At 38.9% G+C, this 16,216-nt stretch overlaps 1 protein-coding gene across 4 annotated transcripts in view; it reads right to left on the bottom strand.

The window, feature by feature from the left end:
• Positions 1-16,216, bottom strand: part of ttc28 (tetratricopeptide repeat domain 28) — a 352,746-nt gene that overhangs the window by 50,238 nt on the left and 286,292 nt on the right. For all 4 annotated transcript variants that reach the window (XM_039676346.2, XM_039676347.2, XM_039676348.2 and 1 more), the window contains 2 exons: positions 9,921-11,262; positions 2,886-3,409 (listed from right to left, as the gene is read on the bottom strand). In XM_039676346.2, the coding sequence (XP_039532280.2) occupies positions 2,886-3,409; positions 9,921-11,262 (1,866 nt within the window). The remainder of the gene's footprint in view (positions 1-2,885; positions 3,410-9,920; positions 11,263-16,216) is intronic.

Below are 16,216 nucleotides of genomic sequence, written 5' to 3'. Positions count from 1 at the left end.
TTTTAAGTTAGTAAAGCAATTTTTAAAGGATTAGTTCACTTAAAAAAAAAAAAAAAAAACTTTTGCAGATAATTTACTCACCCCCATGTCATCCAAGATGTCCACGTCTGTCTTTCTTCAGTCGAAAAGAAATGAAGGTTTTTCTCCATACAATGGGGTCCAAAAAATTCAAGGTCCAAATGAAAGTTTCAGTTCATAAATCTTTTTGAGTCATTTCGTTCATTTCGTTCGCTGAATGTACCAAATGACTCGAAAAAAGATTTGTTCATTTTGATGAACGAGTTCGAACAGGAGAGTCACGAACGCGCTTCACAGAACAGAGCAAGGCGAGCATTTTTTATTACTTTTTAATTTATTTTTGAAATGGCCGATGGTTTCGCTAGATAAGACCCTTATTCATCGTCTGGTGTCGTTAAAGCCCTTTGAAGCTGCACTGAAAGTGTCTTTTAGACCTTGAACCGTTTGGACCCCATTGAAGTCCATTATATAGAGAAAATCCTGGAATGTTTTCATCAAAAACCTTCATTTCTTTTCGACTGAAGAAAGAAAGACATGGACATCTTGGATGACATGGGGGTGAGGAAATTATCAGCAAAAGTTTTTTTTTTTTTAAAGTCAACTACTTCTTTAAGTACCTCTTCATAAATATGGCTGTTTTAAGTTTTTTTTTTTTTTGTCAAAAAGTCAAATTCAAGTAGTACTTTGAGCACCTTGTACAAACCCTGATTAAAGCACCCAATAATGATGTGAAACATCGGTGTCTAAAACATCAACACACCTTTTCATATAAACCATGAGACAGTGGTTAAACTAGTTCACTAAAAGAACCGGTTCAAATGAACAATTTGTTCAGGAACCGGACAGCTTCGTTGTGTTAGAGAGCGCTCACCTGTTTATCATAAATAGGATTATTATAGGAACATACGGTGGGTTGATAACACACTCCAGCTCAGGGTAACACCAGAAGCCAAACAAATGAGCTGAATTTCAATGTCCTCAGAGGAAGCAAACCACCAGATGTCTCTGAGAGCATGTAAACACGAGTCTGAACGTGACGTTTATACCTCAATAAACAACGGCCTGTTTCCCTCTCAACTGAATAAAGATCTGAAAGAGGTATATGTGTCAACAATGGTCATATTTCACCCAGAAAACCAAGAAAGGTTCATTAGAGTCTTGAATTATTGCATTTATGTAAAAACAAAAACAAAAACTGAATCAGTAGACTGTGGTGTAGAGACAGACAACTGGAGAGTGGAATTAAATAAAAAAAATTTTTTAAAGTATTGCTTTTTCAAACAATTTTTCAGTTTTCAAATCAACATTCAGGACTTTTTTGATGTGCATCAAGGAATTTTCTTACTAAATGAACAATATATCCACCTAAAGTGACACACATGAAAGGCTGAGATCTTCGTGACTTTTTTTCGAAGGAAACTGATCATTTTATTCAGCAGGGATGCATTCAATTGATCAAAAGTGACAGTAAAGACAAAAACGGTCACAAAACATGAGCATTTGACTAAAATATTATAATAGCAACATTGAGAATAATAATCAGAAATGTTTCTTGAGCAGCAATTAAAAAACAGATATTTTAAATGATAAAAATATTTGAGTGTATTTTGATGAAATAAATGCAGCCTTGATGAGCAGAAGAGACTTCTTTCAAAAACATTAAAAAAACTCAGAGATCCTAAACTTTTCAATGTGTGTGTGTGCGTGTGTGTGTGTGTGTGTGTGTTTGTGTGTGTATGTGCATGTGTTTGTTTGTGTGTGTGCTAGATATGTGCATGTGTTTATTTGTATGTGTGTGTTTGTATGTGCATGTGTGTGTGTGTGTGTGTGTGTGTGTGCCTGCGTGCTTGTTGCTAGGTGTGTGTGTGTGTGTGTGTGTGTGTGTGTGTGTGTCTGTGTGTGTATGTGCATGTGTTGTTTGTGTGTGTGTGTGTGTCTCATGTGAGTTTGTGTGTGCATGTGTTTGTGTGTGTGGGTGCATGTTTGTTGCTAGATGTGTGTGTGTATCGTCTGTGTTTGTGTGTGCATGTGTTTATTTGTATGTGTGTGTTTGTGTGTTTGTATGTGCATGTGTTTGTTTGTGTGTGTGTGTGTGTGTGTGTGCCTGCGTGCTTGTTGCTAGGTGTGTGTGTCTGTGTTTGTGTGTGTATGTGCATGTGTTTGTTTGTTTGTGTGTGTGTCTGTGTGTGTATGTGCATGTGTTGTTTGTTTGTTTGTGTGTGTGTGTATCGTCTGTGTTTGTGTGTGCATGTGTTTATTTGTATGTGTGTGTTTGTATGTGCATGTGTTTTTTTGTGCGTGTGTGTGTGTGTGTGTATCGTCTGTGTTTGTGTGTGCATGTGTTTATTTGTGTGTGTGTTTGTATGTGCATGTGTTTGTTTGTTTGTGCGTGCGTGTGTGTGTGTGTGTGCACACCTGCATGCTTGTTGCTAGGTAGGTGTGTGTGTATGTGTGTGTGTCTCTCATGTGAGTTTGTGTGTGGAGGTGTTTGTTTGCGTGTGTGTGTGTGTGTGCATGTGTTTGTTTTTGCGTGTGGGTTTGGTGTGTGTGTGTGTGTGTGTGTGTGAGTTGCTAGATGGTTGTTTACTGGCAAAAGATTAAAATATCTTACTATATGAGGTGATATATAGTTGTTTTTTATGCACATATTGGAATATTCCATAAGAAATCCTGGATGCAAACACACACACACACACACACACACATATCTAGCAAAAAGCACGCAAGCACACACACACATAAATTCAAACTTGCACGCATGCGTCGTCGCACACACACACACACACACACACGCACACACACCAGAAATTCAGATCATTAGTAAAAGTCTTTACACACTTTGATCAGACACAAGCGGTCACTCTCACCTTCCTGCAGGTACATGACGGACTGCGAGTAGTTCTGCAGAGCGTGGTGTGTGCGTCCCAGGCTGCTGTAGGCCAGCGTTTTGGCCACCAGGTCGTTGGTCTGAGCGGCGACGCTCAGATGCTGTTCCTGATACACCACGGCACGCTCGAAATTACCCAAAGACTCGTAGGTGAGTCCCAGGTTCCCGTAGGCCCGGGCCTGACAGCCGGAGCTGCCCGTCTCCTCCGCGATCTGCAGGTCCAGCTGGTGAAACTGCAGAGCCGTGTCGTGTTCGCCCATCAGCTGGTACACGGCGCCCAGTCCACAGCTGGCGTCGCCCTCCAGCAGCCGGTCGTGTGTGTCGCGGGCGATGGCGAGCTGCCGCTCCAGGCATGAGATGGCCTGCTCGTAGTTCCCCAGCTGGCTGTGCAGACTGCCCAGCTCTCCATACGCCTGAGCCTTCCCTCCACACTCGCCCAGCTCATGAGCCACCACCAGACGCTTCTCGAAACACACCAGAGACTGCTGGAGGTTCCCCATCGCCCTGAGACACACACACACACACATTTAGGAAAAAACGGATCCAAATTACCTGGATTAAAAATGCTGGGTTGTTTTAACCCAACTTTGGGTCAAATATGGACAAACCCAAACATTGGGTTAAAAATGTAACCCAACAGCTGAGTTTGTCCATATTTGACCCAAAGTTGGGTTAAAACAACCCAGCATTTTTTTTGAGTGTGTATATATATATATATATTTCCAATATTTACTATTTTTACACAAATAAAAATAGATCCAAAATACTGAAAAATATTGGCTGAGACACACATTGTAATACATACCACTCTAAAAAATATGCTGGGTTGTTTTAACCCAATTTTGGGTCAAATATGGACAAACTCAAACATTGGGATTAAAAATGTAATGTAAAAATGTAACCCAATGGCTGGGTTTGTCCAAATTTGACCCAAAGTTGGGTTAAAACAACCCAGCATATTTTTAGAGTGTATATATGAAGAGTTCAGATGCAAAAGCCTCTAAATGCCATTTGAAATTTTCTTCTTTAATGATGATTTTTATCAAACTTGTATATTTAAGTTCAGTAATTTCACTTAAATGGCAATGATAATTACCTATTAATTGCTATTTAAGTGAAATTAATGAAATAAAATATACAAGTTTGATAAAAAATCATCATTAAAGAAGAAAATTTCAAATGGCATTTAGAGGCTTTTGCATCTGAACTCTTCATATATATATATATACACACACACATAACTTAATATAATTTTTCTAATATTTACTATTTTTACACAAATAAAAATAGATCTAAAATACTGAAAAATATTGGCTGAAACACACATTGTAATACATACCACTCTAAAAAATGCTGGGTTGTTTTTTTGGGTCAAATATGGACAAACTCAAACATTGGACAAAAATGTAATGGACAAAAATGTAATGTAAAAAAAATGCTGGGTTGTTTTAACCCAATTTTGGGTCAAATCTGGACAAACCCAGCCATTGGGTTAAAACAACCCAGCATTTTTTTAGAGTGAGTGTATATATATAGAAAATGCAATTTAAATAAATTGTTTAAAAAAATAACATCAACCGCAATAAGATCAACAATTAATACTAACTATATATATATATATATATATATATATATATATATATAGACCCAGTCCATATATAATGCAATAAATTGCTATAAAAAATAACATCAACAGCAATACGATAAAATATGAAAAAATCTAATCATTAATTATTAATACTAATAATTTCATTAAAATTACTGTTATTATTCAAATATAATTGATCTATATCAATTATACCAATTATTGATCTATATGCAACATTGAGAATTAGCCTCGGCTAAAATGTTGTAGTATGGAACATGAGCTTATGTTTATTCCAATAAACTTAAAATAAAATAAAATAAATATCTCTTAGTGAATTTTACACTTAGTAAGAAGGAGATCCAAAATCTCAGATTGGATAAACCACACTGTAAATAAATACATAATTAAAAAACAATCGAAGTGCATATTTCATCCAATTAGATCTTAGTGCTTTTCATTGGATTAACAAAGCAGGACTTTTATTTTATTACGGTTAAATCTGCCTCGTCGCTTCATTAGCTCACAGTGTGTCGTCGGCTGCCAGACTGCAATAATCAAATAAAAATAAGTGTAAAACAAATTTCAATTCGACTACGTTTTATGCATTCCTTTTAATACAAAAATGAAGCAGAATCTTGAAATACGGTGCTATCAGTCTAGTTTAATGGTGCTAAAATACTGCATGTGAGGGAATCACGAGGGGCCGCGCGCTTCCGATCGATACGAGCCATTTGAGCAACATTGCGACTTCATTTACAAAGAGAAATATACAGTCCATACGCTCTCATCCATCGGGAGAGCGAGTTCAATCCCGACTCTCTGTGGAATAACAAAACCAGGCTTAATTCATACTCGCTCACTACTTAGGTAGCATAAAAGCAATGCATCATTACCCCTTGTTGTCCTGTCACTCGAAATTACAGCAACATCAGTCTCGCTGAAAGGCCCTGCCTCATTTCAATATAAATGAAACAAATAGCTTTTAACGCGAGCCTCTAATGAGGTTCTTGTTGGATTGTTGTGTGCTATCTGAGGTAAAGCTGCTCTCCGCTGAGGGGAGTCCAAGCGCATTGTCACAGCTGACAGTGTAATTTACCTTCCCGCCGGACTGTGGGAAGGATGGGGGTTTGGATTTGGACGAGGTTTGCTCGTTTCTGGGCCCGGTGTGAGTTCTCTCCCCACAATCCGCAGTGTCGAGCTTCTGACAGGCCCCTGCAGCAAACCACTCATCATATTTCCATGCCCGTGTATACTGAACGTGCGGGGAGTTTAGGTAAGCAGAATCCACGAGGGTTTGTGACGGGAGCTGGAACGCTTATAAGGCTGATTGGATCGTAATTAAAATGGATGTGTGGCGGATCACACTGAGCAGACGTGTACATATAGCTGTGCACATAACTCGCATTTTGACAGATCAAGCCAAAATATCATCATATATATACACTCAGCTAAAGGATTATACTGTGTTTGACCCCATTTCACCTTAATTCTACGTGGCATTGATTCTTTAGAAATGTTGGCCCATATTGATAGGATAGCATCTTGCAGTTGATGGAGATTTGTGGGATGCACATCCAGGTCACGAAGCTCCCGTTCCACCACATCCCAAAGATGCTCTATTGGGTTGAGATCTGGTGACTGTGGCGGCCATCTTACTACAGTCAACTCATTGTCATGTTCAAGAAACCAGTTTGAAATGATTCATGGTGCATTATCCTGCTGGAAGTAGCCATCAGAGGATGAGGACATGGTGGCCATAAAGGGATGGACATGGTCAGAAACAATGCTCAGGTAGGCCGTGGCCTTTAAACGATGCCCAATGGGCACTAAGGAGCCTAAAGTGTGCCAAGAAAACATCCCACACACCATTACACCACCACCAGCAGCCTGCACAGTGGGAACAAGGCATGATGGGTCCATGTTCTCATTCTGTTTACGCCAAATTCTGACTCTACCTTCTGAATGTCTTAACAGAAATCGAGACCCTTTTGCTGTATGTATATATATATATAGTGCTAGTCAGAATTATGTGCCCCCTTGGTAAATTTGATCAAAGGTGGCTGTAAAAAATAAATCTCCATATATATATATATATATATAATGTGTAATTTTCTTACACCACAAAAAAATCCTAATGCAAGGATGAAAGCGAATATATAAAAGATATATAACATTATGAGGTCATTAGCTGAAAACTATTATATACATTTTTTACTTGCATGTATTATATGCATTTGGGATGCAATATGTGTTTTGTTTTCTGATGTTGATTCACTGAATTCAGATTCAAACTTGTGATTCAAAGATTATCTCTCAAAAATATAAACACAAGTCTCCATGTAGCTTTTTAAATATTAAAATCTACAAAAATATTTAAGTAAATGTTGCTGTTTATCACATGCAACGTGTATTTCTGTGAACATTTTTGAGAGATCAAGCAAACAAATCCTAGAAGTCATTTAAAATTTATGAATGATTTTTTTTTCACGTGTGAAAGAGCTATTTTACTAAAAGAAGCTTGATATCAGCTCGTAAAACAATAATCATATTGTAGAAGACAGTAAAATTATACACAATTCTAATTATAAAATACATAAGAGGAGCTAAAACAACAATCGATTAAAAAGCTTGCGTTATCTCTCAAATTTTTTTTCAAATACTAAAATGCTAAATATTTTTTAAGTGAATGTTGCTGTTTATCAAATGCCACAAAGACTTGTGTGAAAATTTGTTTTGGATCAAACAAATCTTTTAATCAGAATGTTGAAAAATGAGTCGCTAATCCTTCAGACTGATTCACAGAAACAATCTGTACTCCAACTTTGCTTGTTAGCGAGATGCTATTAATATTAATAAATATTAGGGCTGTGCAAAAATTAATTGTGATTAATCGCATCCAAAATAAAAGTCTGTGTTTACATAATATGTGTGTGTGCCTATGCATGCATGTATATATTTAAGAATTATTTGCGCTTAAATTCTGTATATATACATAATATATAAATATAAATAGTTTATATATGAATAACACATTTTCTTAAATATATACATGCATGTTTGTGCATTATATACAACACACACAAATATATTATGTAAACACAGACTTTTAGTTTGGATGCGATTAATCGCAATTAATTTTTGCACAGCCCTAATAAATATTCAAAAGTCATAAAGAAGGAAAGTAATGGCCAAATAAGAAGAGCATAAATATAACGTGACACTTTTAAAAGATTAAGTCAGAAAATACTGTAAATTTGATATTGTCCAGCCTGGATGGCAAGCTCGTAACATATCTACTTCAAGTTCTTATGCGAATGCAAAAAAAAAACAAAACAAAAAAAAAACAAAGATATGATTTACATGTATTTTCAAGATTAATCCAAAGTCTACAAGTGAAGATTTTGAGAGATTCTGTTGTTGACACACTTCTAATGTGTGTGCTAGAAGCACAAAAAGAGCTTTTATGCTGTATGCATCCCGGTGTAGACCTGCTTGTTAGCATGCGAGGTGAACAAAAAAACAATGCCATTCTGAACCTGATGCATGTTCTGTGTCCGCCTGCTGACCTCATGGTGTCAGTCCCTCCTGATACAGTAAGTGCCTCTCTTAGATTATAACAACTGAAATAACAAGCAGCCTGTTGCATCAAGACTCCACAGCTCGAACATGCTAATGAATCACCCACACACCATTATAAATGTAATCTGGTCTGTCTAATATGCATGTCTAAAGCATATTACATTGCAGTTCTGTATGACTAGTATGATTATATCTATTTAAAGTGGTGTCAAAAGGTATTTAGACACTTGAAGGAATAGGTACACTGTCATAATTTTGACAAAAACAGTTGAAACAATCTTGAAAATATCTTCTTTTGAGTTCCACAAAGTCAAGTTTTGAATGGCATATGGGTGAGTAAACCATGACAGCAACGGTCTCTTTAAATCGCCTTAAAGGTGTAGTTCACTTTTAAAAAAACTTTTGCTGATAATTTACTCACCCCCATGTCATCCAAGATGTCCATGTCTTTCTTTCTTCAGTCGAAAAGAAGTGAAGGTTTTTGATGAAAACATTCCAGGATTTTTCTCCATATAAGGGACTTCAATGGGGTCCAAACGGTTCAAGGTCCAAAAGACACTTTCAGCTCAAACTGCAAACTGTTCAAAGGGCTTTAAACAATTCCAGGCGATGAATAAGGGTCTTATCAAGCGAAAAGATCGATCATTTAATAAATAAATAACAAAGTTAAGTTTTATAAGCTCAAATGCTCGCCTTGCTCTGTACTGCGATGTATATTCCTGTTCGAACTCGTTTATCAAAATGAATAAATCTTTTCAAGAGTCAACTCGTTCGTTGAATGAACCAAATGACTCGGAAAAAGATTTGTTCATTTTGATGAATGAGTTCGAACAGGAGAGTCACGAACGTGCATCACAGAGCAGAGCAAGGTGACTATTTGAGCTTATAAAACGTGTTTTTTTTTTTGTTTTTTTTTATGAGCGACCCTTATTCATCGTCTGGAATCATTTAAAGCCCTTTGAACAGTTTGCAGTTTGAACTGAAACTGTCTTTTGGACCTTGAACCGTTTGGACCCCATTGAAGTCCATTATATGGAGAAAAATCCTGGAATGTTTTCATCAAAAACCTTCATTTCTTTTCGACTGAAGAAAGAAAGACATGGACATCTTGGATGACATGGGGGTGAGTAAATTATCAGCAAAAGTTTTTTAAAAAGTGAACTACTCCTTTAAAAAAACACATCAAACCAAGTGTCATTTCACTAAAAGATATTTGTTAGGTTTGAAATTTTATCATGAAACAATAAATGTCTTGTTGAAGACAAAAAGTATTGTCCACCTTTGTGTTTCATAAAGTCCATACACCACAACAAATAAATAAAAAAGTATCCTATACTACAGTATTTTTTTATTAAAATATCAAATAAAATACTGAAAGTGAAACAAACAACATTTTCCACATATGTAGTTAAAAACATTAACTTTCATCATAATAAGTTCCTAAGTCCGGATTTCCCAGTTAATATATCTAAAAATCCATAAAACAAGATATTTACTTGAGAAACAACACTGCATAAGATATTAGTTATTGTTTTCATAGTTTGCATCATAAATACAAGAGTCTCTCTGCACCGGCAGATCTTTTCACTTGGTACAAATATAAACTAGTTACACAAAAAGGACAAAATCTGCCAGTGCAGTGAGACGAAATACAATTGATGTTGCTTCTCAAGGACGTGTATCTTATTTTAAAGATAGATTATAAACAACTCCAGAAAACATTTATTTGCAGATCCAACATGGTTTGATTTGTCTTCTATCTCATAAATGTCGTTTGTGAGTGTACTGTAAATGTTTTCTGGGGGCCACTGTCAATAACAAATAAGTCAAATGGACTTGAATTCTTACCTGTGGCCATTACCAAGACCTCGGTATGCCTTCTCCTGGTCCTGCATGTGGCTGAGGCTTTGTGCGACGGAGAGATACTGGTCGTAATACTTAATAGCCTCTTCGAAATCTCCCAGCGAGTCATAGCAGTCTCCCAAGTTCCCATAGGCGCGACCACGGTCCAGCACGGCCTCGTTGCCACTGAGCTGCTGCAACATCGCCAACTGTTGCTCGAAGTAGCCAATGGCCTCCTCCATTACTCCCATGTTCATTTTTGTGATGCCCATGTTACCATAGACCTGGGCCTCGACGCTGGGGTCCTTGAGTCGCTGCCCGAGCTCGAGCTGTTCCTCGTAGCATTTGAAGGCCATGGTGTACTTCCCCAGAGACATGTAGACGGCGGCGAGGTGTCCGTGAGCCTGGCACTCTCCCTGGATGTCTCCCTGCTCTTGATACACCTCCAGCTCCTGGGTGTGATAGCCTAAGGACTTGTCGAACTTCTGTAGCATCCGATAGGCGGCTCCCAGCGCTGCGTAGGCGTTGGCTTCCATCTTGCGGTCCTTGACCTGATGCGCCAAGGACAACTGCTGCTCGTAAAACTTGACGGCTCCGGGAACGTCCTTCTTGCAGAGGAAGATGTCGCCCAGGTTGCCCAAGGCGCGAAATCGAGCTTGCGAGTTGTTCAGCGACTGCGCCAAGGAAAGAAGGTACTTCTGGCACTCCTCTGCCTTGCTGTAGTCGCCAAGAGCTTTGAAAGCCAGGCCGAGATTGCAGTAGGCTTTGGCTTGGCTTAGCTTGTCGTGGAGGTCCTTGGCAAGTGCCAGGTCTTGTTCGTAATACTTCACCGCCTCCTGGAAGTTGCCCAGACAGTAGTGCGCATATCCCAAGTTGTGACAGACCTTACCCTCGCTCTCCATGTCCTGCAAGTCCGGGGAAAGCCGTAGGTATTGCTCGTAGTAAGGTACGGCTTGGGGGAACTCTCCCCGTGAGCAGTGGAAATTCCCCAGGTTGCCCAAGGCTCGAGCTTCGCTCTGGATGTCCCTTAACTCTCGAGCGATGTTCAGGTGATTCTGGTAATGTTGCAGAGCTCGATCGTGAGCCCCTAAAGCCTGGTACGCCACCGCCAGGTTCCCGTGTGTCGAAGCCTGCGATGCACGATCATTAACCTCCATGGAAATCTGCAGCTCTTGTCGGTGGTAGCGCACGGCCTGGTCGAAGGCGCCGAGGGCGTTGTACGCGTTTCCCATGTTCCCGTACGCTCTGCCCTGGGCGGCGTAGTCGTTTAGCTCCTGAGCGATGGATAGATGAACCTTATGCAGCTTCAGAGCAGTCTCGTAGTCCCCTTTCATCTGGTGGATGATTCCTGTGAAGGAGAAAATAATCATTTTATTCAGGCTTGAATAAAACCGAAATGGCTTTTCGATATCTTCCGTCCCTCTTCTTATGTCAAAGATTAGCTTTACGTTTAAGAAAGCCCTGAACTACGACGTACCCCAAACGGAAAAAAAAGGAATAAGATCTGAGGCTTGGAGAAATATCTTTTAATTAAAAAGGAGATCTGATTTGCATAGTCTCGAATCACAGTTTTGCGCCCCAAAGATACGCCAATATGAGGCGATGACAATCAAATCCACCAGATTTGCTCAGTCCTGGGAGACGTCTTGCAAATTTTGGGTCCCCCTAATGTTGTCTCACCACTTTTCCACCAAATTATCATTACCGTCATAACATCACAGTCCCGCCTCTCCGGTTCCAGTGCAGGGGAACAGGGGAGGAAAAGGGCTAATGAATACTTTTGATGGAAAAAGGGTTTGAGGGAAACTTTAATTGTGGTCCACACCACATCGCCATGTGCTTCAACTGGGTTTCTTTTCCTTTGAAAACCAGAGCTAAGTATTGGGGATCAGGAAAACTGCTGGGATGAGCGGAAAACAAGACGTGTCAGTGGGGCGAAACTGGGAAGTCTGTGGCGACCGTTTGTGTAATTGTCAAAGATGCCGGCTGACCTGAAAATGAGCTCTGGGAACGGGACGCCAATGAAAACACATCGGGGGAAAGTGGCATGCAAGATGAAAGGGACTTTTGGAGCCATTGTTGATGGCATCCTGAGGGAGTCCTTCTGCGCTCGTGCAAGCAGGAGGCGACGGTGGGGAGGTATCAGAATGGGTGAGGGGTTGCCCATCTGCTCAGTGTCAATACTCATGTGCCAAGGCAGGATTACCAGCATGTGGTAAATCCAATTAGATCCAGTGCCAAGCTGGTATCATGACACTGAGCGCCCATTAGAGCTTTTCTCTATTCACAAATATTTCCTCTAAAACAGCCCAGGCCTTCAGAGGCTAATTATCAATACTTAACCCCATGATTCTTCATTTATCAGTGAACAAATCTTGAGACTTGTTTGAAAACGAATCCTTTGAGACATGAGAAGTGAAAGGTGCCAGACTCAAAAAACCTACACCTACAGATCTCTCAGTTTCTAAACGACTGAAGCACTTTTATATTGGCTCTGTCCAATGTGACTGCTGTAAACACGAACTAAAAACAGAAATGCTGAGCTGAACAATTCTACACGGTCAGGCCATAAATACTCCCTACTGTCTGCAAATTAACAGAAGGGACTGCTAATAATTCACAAACAGTAGGGAGTGTTTGTGCACAATCTACTTAAACAAATGGATCATTTACACCAGTTGTTCTTAGAATGGGGTATGCTGAGCGCCCCCTGGTGGTACGCAACATGGCTTGAAATTTATACGGTAATACTTAAAATTAGGGCTGTCAAGCGATTAATCGCATCCAAAATAAAAGTTTGTGTTTACATAATATATATATGTGGGTGGACTGTGTATAATTATTTTATATATACACACACACATAAATGTATATTTAAGAAAAATTCAATATAATTATTAGGGCTGTGCAAAAGTTAAAAAAACAAAAGTCTGTGTTTACATAATATATTTGTGTGTGCTGTATATAATTATTTCGTATATATAAATACCTGTGCATGCATGTATATATTTAAGAATTATTTGTGCTTAAATTCCGTATATATTTATTAATACATAATCTATATTATATAAATATAAATATTTTATATATGAATAACACATTTTCTTAAATATATACATGCATGTGTGTGTATTTATATATACAAAATAATTATATACAGCACACACAAATATATTACGTTAACACAGACTTTTATTTTGGATGCGATTAATCGCGATTAATCGCAATTAATTTTTGCACAGCCCTAATAATTATATATACACTATGCACATGAACATATTTCTTAAATATATACAAGCATGTGTGTGTATTTATATATATAGAATATAATTATACACAGTGCACCCACATATATTATGTAAATTTTATTTTGGATGCGATTAATCGCGATTAATCGTTTGACAGCCCTACTTAAAATGCACGTATAGAATAATAAAATAAACAGACAAGCACACACATACACAAACACAGTGTGTATGTTTTGGAGTGTGTTAATCAAATACATCAAATATGGATTTAAAGTTGCTCATGAAAATGCCAATATGTTAAATTCAAACAACTATGTCTAATTTAATCACAGATTTGCACAATTTAAGTAATAGTATGCTAACAAGCAACTGCGACTGAAACAATCACACCCTAGCTGGTTTTATCTTCAGCATTTCGTGTTAAGAACGGGATCAGACGACCAAACAAAAAGAGCACTTGTTTGATAGGTTAGTTAAGAGGATTACACGGTCACCTGCGGACGCTGCAGGAACGCTAAAGTTAAATCCCTCGAGCAGACGGGGGAACAGGATCTGAGACTGATCGGAGGTCAGTGAAAAGGTTAAAAACTCCTCAGCATCTGCTGTAAGGGGTGAATAACAATTACAATGCTGCAGTATAAGGCTAAAGAAGATGCTAGGCTCTACATTAGCAGAAGTGGGATTTTGATGAGGTCTTTCCAGCTTTGATGTCCTGCTATGTGGAACGAGTGATGGGCAGCCCTTCAAACAAACATTAAAAATACTTCCCTCCCCAGGCAGTCGTTTCGCCTGAATGCATGTGAAATGTAGTAATTTAATCTTCAAATGGCACAATATTCAACCCCAAATGACTGACTTTTTTATTTGATTTTTTACTGGGAGCGTCCTACTTGAACTCATTACATAGCTGTCGCTTTCAAGCTTTCCGTAAAGGCTGTGACGCCCCGAATTAATTCGCTTTAGCATGGACTCGCCTTCAAAGCTCAACCTCTCTGACGAGATTTTGACAACTAAATGAAACCGATCACCCGGCAGTCATTAGATTTGTGTTCAATTCTTAATAGTGCATTTAATAATAGAACGCATATTCTCTGGTTTCATGTCAAAATCGTGTCATGATGACAAGTTGAGCTCAAAAGGGCTGTGTGACCATAGCACACTTCAGCCCATCAATAAATAAATAAGAGCATATTTCAACAAGATTATTTAATTTGATCAAAAAGAGATCCATTAATCAGTGTTTATGCTAAAACACTCAAAGCATTGCATGTTACGTAATCGAGTCAGTCTCACTCGTTAATGTTTTTTACAACTCAAATATAAAATCATGAAACTCTATATGGCGCAGGCTCAATCTGCTTGCAATCACATCATTCTCTATAGGGCAGAGCTGATTGGTTCCTGCTGTATCAATAGCCAATGAGCTCGCTGCTCAATAAAATGAAGGTTTTTGATGAAAACGTTCAATGGGGTCCAAACGGTTCAAGGTCCAAATGAGAGTTTCAGTGCAGGTTCAAAGGGCTTTAAACGACACCAGACGATGAATAAGGGTCTTATCTAGCCAAACGATCGCTCATTTCAAAAATAAATATTTGTTTTTAAAGATATATATGTTTATAAACATTTAAATGCTCGCCTTGTTCTGTTCTGTGTTGTGCGTTCGTGACTCTCCTGTTCGAACTCGTTCATCAAAATGAACGAATCTTTTTTCGAGTCATTTGGTACATTCAACGAACGAAATTCACATTCATTTTGAGAGTCACGAACGCGCATCACAGAAGGCGACCATTTGTGCTTATAAAACCTAAACGTTTGTATTTATTTCTGAAAAGGCAGATGGTTTCACTAGATAAGACCCTTATTCATCGTCTGGAATCGTTTAAAGCCCTTTGAACCTGGACTGAGACTCTCATTTGGACCTTGAACCGTTTGGACCCCATTGAAGTCCATTATATAGAGAAAAATCCCGGAACGTTTTCATCAAAAACCTTCATTTCTTTTCGACTGAAGAAAGAAAGACATGGACATCTTGGATGACATGGGGGTGAGTAAATTATCAGCAAAAGTTTTTTTTTAAAAGTGAACTACTCCTTTAAAGCTTTTTTTTTCCAATTTTCAAACATCGCTTTGCTCCAAATTAAAGTTTATTGTGTTGTGATTCATTTTGCAGCTGGTTCACGGCTGAAGAAAAGCCTCACCTCAAACACACACTCTACTCATTTAACGGAAACCAAAATTGAACGCAAAGTGACTGCAAAAAGAAGTGTCTGACGGAAAGTAAAAACATAATAATAATAATAATAAGCGCAGCTGTATTTCAGCATGCCAGTTGCAAAGCTTTTTGCCTTTGTTATGATTCCTGTCTGTCCCTCAAAACCATTCCAGTCTCGTCTCCTCCCATTCAAACGGTGAACGCTAACCAGGCCCGATATTCTGCAGAGTGATTTACAGTCTCCAAAAGCTCAAGGGAAAATGGGGACAAACAAATGGCAGACTTTGAACGGGTGGAGATTCTTGGGAGTCTAGGGTCAGCTTTGTTGTTGGCTTCAGTCGAACAGTAAAACAGTTGAAAACTGCGGCTGGCAACAGTTCCCCAGATGCATTAATTTTGCATTAGGTCTCTTGGCGGAAAAGCTTGTGTTTATTCTCCGCTTCCACTTTCGGCAAACGAGAGCGTGGTTAGTGTTTCTTACCGGCCGCAGCTTGTTGATAAACACCCTGCTCAATGTGGAAGAGTAACGGGAGTCTTCGGAATTCTTTGGAATTTTCAAAGATCTATTTTGGAATATTGCAGTTTCCTCGGAATCTCTGGTGGTTTTGGCGCGCTGTCGCATTCTTGCACTGGAGACGGCACAGCAGAACTAACTGTCTGTGGAAACGTGACCGCTGGTAACAACTGTCAAAGCAACACATCAAACAGGCTTTTCACACTACACTTCACCCAGGGTTAATGCATCCTAACCTGGTGTTAATGACGCTTTTAACGGCTGTTTAAGTAACGTTTCACACTTGTAATTTGGAAATGAGGTGAGCACCCTGAGATATGAACCCGTT

Source organism: Pimephales promelas, chromosome 23 (genome assembly GCF_988280905.1).
Source record: "Pimephales promelas chromosome 23, fPimPro1.hap1.1, whole genome shotgun sequence".
NCBI lineage: Eukaryota > Metazoa > Chordata > Actinopteri > Cypriniformes > Leuciscidae > Pimephales > Pimephales promelas.
The sequence above is the reverse complement of the archived record's forward strand: the minus strand, read 5'-3'. Positions and strand labels throughout refer to the sequence as shown.